Source organism: Octopus sinensis, linkage group LG26, assembly GCF_006345805.1.
Source record: "Octopus sinensis linkage group LG26, ASM634580v1, whole genome shotgun sequence".
NCBI classification, from domain to species: Eukaryota; Metazoa; Mollusca; class Cephalopoda; order Octopoda; family Octopodidae; genus Octopus; species Octopus sinensis.
This window is the reverse complement of record NC_043022.1, coordinates 21,196,304-21,206,567: the sequence shown is the minus strand read 5'-3', so window position 1 is coordinate 21,206,567 and position 10,264 is coordinate 21,196,304. Positions and strand designations below refer to the sequence as shown.

At 39.2% G+C, this 10,264-nt stretch overlaps 1 protein-coding gene across 2 annotated transcripts in view; it reads left to right on the top strand.

Annotated features, from left to right (window-relative positions):
- The first annotated feature begins 729 nt into the window (after positions 1-729).
- Positions 730-10,264, top strand: part of LOC115224882 (fumarate hydratase class I, aerobic) — a 30,028-nt gene continuing 20,493 nt past the window's right edge. For both annotated transcript variants that reach the window (XM_036513624.1, XM_029795838.2), the window contains exons 1-4: positions 730-883; positions 5,417-5,588; positions 7,543-7,670; positions 8,277-8,415. In XM_036513624.1, coding sequence (XP_036369517.1) covers positions 5,417-5,588; positions 7,543-7,670; positions 8,277-8,415 — 439 coding nt within the window. In that variant the 5' untranslated portion in view covers positions 730-883. The remainder of the gene's footprint in view (positions 884-5,416; positions 5,589-7,542; positions 7,671-8,276; positions 8,416-10,264) is intronic.

The window sequence follows — 10,264 nt, the reverse complement described above, 5'->3', positions numbered from 1 at the left end:
ATATATATGGGGTGTTAGGGTTAGGGTTTGGGATCTTTTCGGTTTGAACGGCAGATTTAAAAAATAATTTCTTTGTAACCAAGCACTTTTAAATTTCGTATACTGGTAGAATGAAAGATCGCCGAATGTGTTTATAAAATATCTTTTTCTCTCGGCTTTATTGAGAAAATTTTATAGTTTGTAAGATATTTGTTGTTTGTTTTTCTTCAATTTCTGCAATTTCAAACAATCACTGACGTCTATTGAGGTAAAAAGCATTCTGTGCCGTATGAATATGTCCCTCGTTGTTACCAACCCGGCTGAAACCGGCTTTGGCTCTTTAGTACAAATGTCTGGTTTTCAAAAGTTCTGAATTAAAACCTTCCACCAAACCTTAGTCACAATTTATGTCCCTAACTCTAGCTTAATGATAACGATGTTATTTTACTTAATTCTTTGTTATATTTAACATAATTGGAAGAAACACTGAGGATCTCAAAATAAATTCAGTAACGAAAGGGTTAAGAAACAGATTGGGTTTATTTACATTTGTGAAGAAAAAAGATACCCTTCCCCCCACCCCTAACCCTAACCCTAACCCTAAAACAGATTGAAATGCAATAGATCGATTCTAGGGTCATAATTATGGGTGACAATTTCATATGACACCGCTAGAAAAAAACTGCCGTTCAAACCGAAAAGATCCGCGTTTTCAATTCGTAAATTATAATCTATTGATGTAGTGGTAGAAAAAATTTGCTTCTGCAGACAAATCTTATTATTTGGTGCTTCTCCCCCACATGTGCTTACCTTCCCACATCCTCTCACCATAACTCAGCTGCGGACTGTGTGATCTTGGTTTCAAGTAGCGTGTCCGCCTACTTGCAGTACACACATTAAGAAGGCAAGTGGTGTTTATTTGTTATTCTTTGTTTATTGTTGTTATTGTTGTTTTTGCTATCTGTCCTCAAAAATTTTTTTTAAAACAAAGGTCAAACATCTGCGAATTCTTGAACTTAAGGACTGGCAATCGAAGGGTCACTGTCGTTGCTGTTGGAGATGGTGATAGTATTTAGCCCCAGGTCAACTCTGGTCATGCTGGCCTGTATATGATCAAAAGCATTTCCAGTTATGACCATCCTGTCTTATTTAGGGTATATCTAGGATTACATTTTATTAATGCAATATTTTTCCTTAAGTCGATGTGGCCGTAATTCGAGGGCAATTTGGCCATCAAGGGGGGTTTATTCCCTAGTAGTAGAGAGAAGGAAGGGATATAATGAATATGAAAGGTTACCATATTCCTGTGAAAGGCATTCAAGATATTAATGGAATTATTATGTAACAGAAGTATATAAGATTGTTACCTGCAAGTATTGTGTAATAATAACTATTAGGACTATTACATTACACTAATGCATACACCAGAGTAAGAGGGTATGTCATTAAACTGTGTGATACAGAGAGAAAGAGAGTTAACTGTGTCTAGCTATCTTAATCAACCACCCGGGTGAGAATCCGCCTAAAGGTCATCTTGTTATTTAAGGTTGAATATTTCTTAGTAGTATTGCGTTGTAAAAAACGATTAAGAAAAGTAATAATTGATTTCTTTAAAAGGTATATTTCGTCCGTTCGTTTTGTTTGTTTACATAGTTTATATTTTACATTGGGATCTTTTCGGTTTGAACGGCAGTTTTTTAAAATAATTTCCACGTAACTAAACACTTTTAAACTTCGTATACTGGTAGAATGCGTTTATAAAACATCTTTTTCTCTTGGCTTTATCGAGAAAATTCTATGGTTTGTAAGATATTTGTTATTCTTTTTCTTCAATTTCTGCAATTTCAACCGACCACTGACGTCTATTGAGGTAAAATTCTGTGCCGTATGAATACGTCCCTCGTTTAAGAAACAGATTGGGTTTATTTACATTTGTGAAGAAAAAAAAGATACCCTTCCCTTAACCGTAACCCTAACCCTAAAACAAATTGAAATGCAATAGATCGATACTAGGGTCATAATTATGGGTGACAAGTTGGTTAATATAGGGCGTAACAAATATCAGAAAATCAAAAAAAAAATGTGTGTAATAGGTGTAAAACAACTTCCTATGAACGAATATGAAAAAAAAAATTCGCGCACGCGAAAGGGGGGTGGGGGAGAGGCCTCGGAAAATTCACATCGGGAAGTTCCGAAAGCGTCTGAGGAGCTGACCCGGGCACCAAAACAAAAAAAAAAATAGTGTAATATGTGTAAAACAACTTGCTCTAAACGAATATGACAAAAAAAAAATGCGCTCTCGAGAAAGAGGGGTGGGGGAGAGGCCTCGGAATATTTATATCGGGAATTTCCGAAAGCGTCTGAACCGGGCACAAAAACAAAAACAGCGTAATAGGTGTAAAACAACTTGCTCTAATCGACTATCATGAAAAAAATGCGCGCTCGCGAAAGGGGGGTGGGGGAGAGGCTTCGGAAATTTCACATCTTCAGTCCACGGCCTTTAAACTAAGAAAAAATAGTGTAATTGGTGTAAAACTACTTGTTCTAAACGAGTATCAAGAACACACACTCACACATGAATCATAAACTCCGTATTTCGCAAAAAAAAATAATAAAGAGAAGAAATTCTGGAAAAAGTGAAGAAATGTTGGATCTCCGCCATGTGAATCAAAATACGTGTCAGAAACATCTTGAAATACTACAGAAATTATGTTACGAAAATGATAATGTATACATACCTCTTTGAGTGGTCCATCGATAATGATGATAAAGAAATGAGTTGGATTTGAACTCAGAATATTGACTAACACAACTACATACTACAAGACTCAAAATATTCAGCCAAGTCACCACCCTTTAACTAGCAATAATAATAACATCAATAACATAACAGCTAAAAGATTTATTTGTTCTGAAAATAACAATCATAGTAAATAAATATGTTCTTTAATATTCACATTCATGTGCACAGTTAAACACACTTACATACAAAGAGTCACGCATGCATAATACAGAACGGAACACATAAATGAAGGATGCATTACTTAGTATATATTACATCTAGAGAATTTTGATTAATAAGTCAAATATGCAAATTATAAAGATAATTAATTGCTTTACTAAACAGTGTTGTAAAGGTGAAAAAATAAATTTGGGAAAAAAATACACGCCAAAACTAATTAATAAAGGATAATTAGGGAAGGATTGACACAAAATAATAATTTTTTCTGTCTCTTTTTTTCTGATAAATGCATCTTAATAAGTGAGAAGAATTGCATATATCTGAACTATTTCAAAGAAAAGCATAAATTTAATGTTTAAAATAGCTTTAACCAAGGAATGAGATCCAACATTTCTTCACTTTTTCCAGAATTTCTTCTCTTCTCTTTATTTTTTTTTTTTGCGAAATACGGAGTTATGATTCATGTGTGAGTGTGTGTTCTTGATACTCGTTTAGAACAAGTAGTTTTACACCAATTACACTATTTTTTCTTAGTTTAAAGGCCGTGGACTGAAGATGTGAAATTTCCGAAGCCTCTCCCCCACCCCCCTTTCGCGAGCGCGCATTTTTTTCATGATAGTCGTTTAGAGCAAGTTGTTTTACACCTATTACGCTGTTTTTGTTTTTGTGCCCGGTTCAGACGCTTTCGGAAATTCCCGATATAAATATTCCGAGGCCTCTCCCCCACCCCTCTTTCGCGAGAGCGCATTTTTTTTTTGTCATATTCGTTTAGAGCAAGTTGTTTTACACATATTACACTATTTTTTTTTTGTTTTGGTGCCCGGGTCAGCTCCTCAGACGCTTTCGGAACTTCCCGATGTGAATTTTCCGAGGCCTTTCCCCCACCCCCCTTTCGCGTGCGCGAATTTTTTTTTTCATATTCGTTCATAGGAAGTTGTTTTACACCTATTACACACATTTTTTTTTTGATTTTCTGATATTTGTTACGCCCTATATTAACCCTATATGATACCGCTAGAAAAAACTGCCGTCCAAACCGAAAAGATCCATATTTTACATTGTAATATAATTACGATGCAAAGAATCTCGACATACTTTCACAAGTGCTACCACCCTCTGACTTTATTTCCTCATAACTTTAACAAAAATGAATATTTTTTATTGAAATGTTCAACAAATACCTTTCAGATAGTATAGATTACGATTATATCAGAATCTAATGTAAAAAAAAATAATAAAACTTGTGATCACTCACACATTTATACTGACGTACATCAATTTTTATCAAATTTTCAAATTTCATTTAGCAGATATATATGTGAGGCCTGTCAGTGTGTATGTGTACGCGCTCACCATTTCTCTTTTCTACAATAAATTCCGATATGATTGTAAATCTATCTCATCTGAAAGGTATTTGTAGGTGGCTGTGTGGTAAGTAGCTTGCTTACCAACCACATGGTTCCAGGTTCATTCCCACTGCGTGGCACCTTGGGCAAGTGTCTTCTACTATAGCCTCGGGACGACCAAAGCCTTGTGAGTGTATTTGGTAGATGGAAGCTGAAAGAAGCCCGTTGTATATATGTATATATATATATATGTGTGTTTGTCCCCCCCACCATTGCTTGACAACCGATGCTGGTGTGTTTACGTCCCCGTAACTTAGCGGTTCAACAAAGGTGACTGATAGAATAAGTACTAGGCTTACAACGAATAAGTCCTGGGGTCGACTTACTCGATTAAAAAAGGCGGTGCTCCAGCATGGCCGCAGTCAAATGACTGAAACAAGTGAAAGAGTAAAAGAGATACAAAATAACCGTTTTTCTGAAAGTTATGAGGTTTCACTTTTGTAAAGTATGCCAGAATCATTTCTAAGTCTTTCTACTTGGTTACATTAGTAATCAAATCTCCCACAATTTGCACCCTACCGTGTTACAGAAAGGAAGGACATGTTGGATACTCTATATCTAAATTGAAGAAGAAAAAAAGCGGGGGAGTCACGTTTGGAATACCTTTTGACTCAAGGTGTGACCATTTCGGAGGTTGAATGACATTGATAACTCAATCTTAACGTGGAAGCCTCTGCATGGTCAGTTTACTTAAATGCCCCCTTGCCGAATAAATAAATAAGATGCAAAAATGCGAGACCTTCACTTTCTATCTACTGTATGTATGTATGTATCTATCTATCTGTCTGTCTGTCTATCTGTCTGTCTATCTATCTGTCTGTCTGTCTATCTGTCTGTCTATCTATCTATTTATCTATCTATCTGTCTATTTATCTGTCTGTCTATCTATCTGTCTGTCTATCTATCTATTTATCTATCTATCTATCTATCTATCTGTCTGTCTATTTATCTGTCTATCTATCTGTCTATCTATTTATTTATCTATCTATCTATCTGTATATTTATCTATCTATCTATCTGTCTATCTATCTATTTATCTATATGTCTGTCTCACTCTCTCACTCTTTAGATGTTGTGCTGTTCCCGATGGCTATCACACTTTGGCCGGAGATGCGTTGCCGCCCGCCACTTCCTACACTTAGAACGGACATTGGCAAAAGCAGCCACTACAAAACCCTTCATCTTCCAAGACATAATGGACTTCGAAGCAAAACCAGAGGTTCCATGGAAGAAAATTTCAGGTTTGTATCATTTTATTCTTGTATTTCTTTTACCAATTTCATTCCTTGGGCTGCAACCATGCTGGAGCACTGTCTTCGAGGAGGGGTTTAGTTATTCTATTGACCTCTGTACTTTCCCTAGTGTTTATTTTATCCAACTCATTAGGTCAGACCTGGTATGAGGTGGTGAAGCACGAACTTTGAACGTTGGGCCTCATGGAGGCGATGATAAGCAAACAAGACCTTTGGAGATATGAGAAGACCAAGCAAGCCAAGTGAGACCGTAACCATGGCCTATGCTAGTGTAGCATAACCGGCCCATTTAAGAGTACCCTTCAATCATTGGGCAATAAACTGCTTGAGAAGACCTGTTGAGTCAAATGAAATCAATGTCGTGGCCAATGCCAGTACTGCCTTACTGGCACCCATGCCAGTGGCACGTAAAGAGTACCATTCGAGCATGGTTGATGCAAGCCCCACCTCACTGGCTCCTGTGCTGGTGGCACATAAAAAACACCATTCAAGTGTGGTCGTTGCCAGTGCTGCCTCACTGGCTCCTGTGCCGGTGGAATGTAAAAAGCACCATTCAAGCATGGCCCTCATACGGGTGGCACGTAAAAAGCACTTGCTACACTCTCGGAGTGGTTGGCATTAGGAAGGATATCCAGCTGTAGAAACCTTGCCAGATCAGATTGGAGCCTAGCACAGCCTACTGGCTTGCCAGTCCTCAGTGAAACCGTCCAGCCCATGCCAGCATGGAAAGCAGATATTAAACAATGATGATGATGATGATGGTATGTACACATACGAGGGTATTTTGAAGGCGGCAAGCTGGCAGAAACGTTAGCACGCGGGGCGAAATGCTTAGCGGTATTTCGTCTGCCGTTACGTTCCGAGTTCAAATTCCGCCAAGGTCGACTTTGCCTTTCATCCTTTCGGGGTCGATAAATTAAGAACCAGTTACGCACTGGGGTCGATATAATCGACTTAATACCTATGTCTGTCCTTGTTTGTCCCCTCTGTATTTAGCCCTTGTGGGTAGTAAAGAAATAGGTATGTACACATACGAGGGTATATTGCAAAGTTCCTGGCTTTGGGTAAAAAGAATACAGGAGGATCAGCTAATTAGGATTTTATTCAACATATTCCCCTCTCAGATTCTCACATTTATTGCAGTGGCCCTTCAGATTTTCTAAACCCTGTAAAACAATTTGGAAGCTTGGGCCTCCAATCAGGTCTTTCAGAAACTTTTCAGCACGTCCTCATATATGTGTGTGTGTGTGTGTGTGTGTATGTATGCATGCATGCATGTATATATGTATGTGTGTATGTATGTGTGTATGTATGTATGTATGTGTGTGTGTGTGTGTATGTATGTGTGTGTGAGTATGTATGTGTGTCTGTATGTATGCATGCATGCATGTATATATGTATGTATGTATATATATGTACGAAGTATGTATATGTGCATGTATGCATGCATGTATGTATGTGTGTATGTATGTATATGTATGTACGAAGTATGTATATGTGCATGTATGCATACATGCGTGTATGTATGTGTGTATGTATGCATGCATGTATATATGTATGTACGAAGTATGTATATGTGCACGTATGTATGGATGCATGCATGAATGTATGCGTGCACGCACGCATATGTGTGTGTCCATTTCATGTTGACTGTTGTGAGGAAGAATGGTTAAGAAGCAAACTTCCTACCACACAGCCACACCATAATTGTTAGTCAGACAAACTATACTTTCTTTTTCATGTAGGGCTCATCAGAAACTACCAAATATATATTTTGTTGGACTGACATTTATGGATTGAATATTTTTTTTATTTACTCTCAGACTTTGAGTAATTTGTCCGAAGTAGTTGGACATAGCTTCTTTTTTTAACTAGACATGCTGGCATGCCGTGACCAGGTCATTATATTCCTAATGTTTTTTTTCCACTCTCACCTGTACAGGTGATTATGTAGAAACAGTCAACGTCAACGGTAAGAAGGTACTGCAAATTGATTCACAAGCACTGACTCTTTTGGCAGAGAGGGCCATCGTGGACATTGAACACTTACTGAGGCCAGGTCATCTACAGGTAACTATTTTTACAGTCTCTTGTTCTTTTTTTTTTTCTGCTGTAATAGTTCTCAACCAGGGTCCTTATCAGCTTTTTGGGGTCCACACAATCAAAATCTTCTTCTTCTTCTTCTTCTTCTTCTTCTTCTTCTTCTTCTTCTTCTTCTTCTTCTTCTTCTTCTTCTTCTTCTTCTTCTTCTTCTTCTTCTTCTTCTTCTTCTTCTTCTTCTTCTTCTTCTTCTTCTTCTTCTTCTTCTTCTTCTTTTCTTCTTCTTCTTCTTCTTCTTCTTCTTCTTCTTTTCTTCTTCTTCTTCTTCACAAATGTAAATAAGCCCAATCTGTTTCTTAAACGAGGGACATATTCATACGGCACGGAATGTTTTTTACCTCAACAGACGTCATCGATTGGTTGAAATTGCAGAAATTGAAGAAAAAAAAAACAACAAATATCTTACAAACTATAGAATTTTCTCAATAAAGCCAAGAGAAAAAGATGTTTTATAAACACATTCTACCAGTATACGAAGTTTAAAATTTTTTAGTTACCTAGAAATTATGTTAAAAACTGCCTTTTCAAACCGAAAAGATCCGGTATTTATTGGTCTCTTTTTGTCTAATTTTTCAGCAATTATCAAATATTCTCAGGGATCCAGAAGCTTCAAAAAATGACAAATTTGTAGCCCTGGAGTTGCTAAAGAATGCCAACATTGCTGCCAACATGATACTGCCAGGCTGTCAGGATACAGGAACGGCTATCTGTATGGGTAAGTACCAATATGAGATGCATCATATATCGTCAATGTCATCTAACATCCGCTTTCCGTGCTGGCATGGGTAAGACAGTTTGACATGGAGCTGGCTAGCAGGGACCTGTCCAGACTCCATCAGTTTGTTGTGGCATGGTTTCTATGGCTGGATGCCCTTCCTAATGCCAACCACTAGCAGGGACCTGTCCAGACTCCATCAGTTTGTTGTGGCATGGTTTCTATGGTTGGATGCCCTTCCTAATGCCAACCACTAGCAGGGACCTGTCCAGACTCCATCAGTTTGTTGTGGCATGGTTTCTATGGCTGGATGCCCTTCCTAATGCCAACCACTAGCAGGGACCTGTCCAGACTCCATCAGTTTGTTGTGGCATGGTTTCTATGGCTGGATGCCCTTCCTAATGCCAACCACTAGCAGGGACCTGTCCAGACTCCATCAGTTTGTTGTGGCATGGTTTCTATGGCTGGATGCCCTTCCTAATGCCAACCACTAGCAGGGACCTGTCCAGACTCCATCAGTTTGTTGTGGCATGGTTTCTATGGCTGGATGCCCTTCCTAATGCCAACCACTAGCAGGGACCTGTCCAGACTCCATCAGTTTGTTGTGGAATGGTTTCTATGGCTGGATGCCCTTCCTAATGCCAACCACTAGCAGGGACCTGTCCAGACTCCATCAGTTTGTTGTGGCATGGTTTCTATGGCTGGATGCCCTTCCTAATGCCAACCACTAGCAGGGACCTGTCCAGACTCCATCAGTTTGTTGTGGCATGGTTTCTATGGCTGGATGCCCTTCCCTATATAAATATGTGTGTAGGTGGAAGCATGGCTGTATGGTAAGAAGTTTGCTTTCTAATCACATGGCTCCAGGTTCAGTCTCATTGCATGGCAGCCTTGGGCAAGTGTCTCCTACGATAGCCTCTGGCCAACCAAAGCCTTGTGAGTGGATTTGGTAGAAGGAAACTGAAAGAAGCCCACTGTGTATGTGTATCTTTCTGTCTGCATTTGTCTCCCATCACTACCTGATAACTGCTGTTGGTATGCTTACAGCTCCATAACTTAGCAGTCCAGTTATAGAGATTGGTTGGTGCTTTTTACGTGCCACCAGCACAGAAGCCAGTCAAGGTGGTGCTGGCATCAGCCACGTTCAGATGGTGCTTTTTACATGCCACTGGCACAGAAGCCAGTCAAGGCGGCGCTGGCATCGGCCACATTCAGATGGTGCTTTTTATGTGCCACCGGCACAGGTATCACAACTACAATTTCCATTTGATGTTTATTTTGATGTTGATGTACTTGACTCAATATTTATATATAAAATACTACAATTAGCCATCATTTTTGACAGCACTGGGTCATCTAGTTTACAAATAAAAACATTTAATATGCTTTGTAGTTCATAATGGTTCATCATCATCATCATCATCGTTTAGCGTCCGCTTTCCATGCTGGCATGGGTTGGACAGTTCAACTGGGGTCTGGGAAGCCACTAGGCTGCACCAGGCCCAGTCTTATCTGGCAATGTTTCTACAGCTGGATGCCCTTCCTAACGCCAACCACTCCATGAGTGTAGTGGGTGCTTTTTACGTGCCACCGGCACAGGTGCCAGGCCTGGCTGGCAACGGCCATGATTGGTTGGTGCTTTTTACGTGCCACGGAGGCCCAGTCGAGGCGGTGCTGGTATTGGCTATGTTCGGATGGTTCTTTTACATGCCACCGGCACTGGTATCACAACTACAATTTCCATTGATTTTTGAGTGATTTCAATTTCACTTGCCTCAACAGGTCTTCGCAAGCAGAGTTTTGTGTCCCAAGAAGGACAGGTATGCATAAGTAGGCTGGCTACATCCCA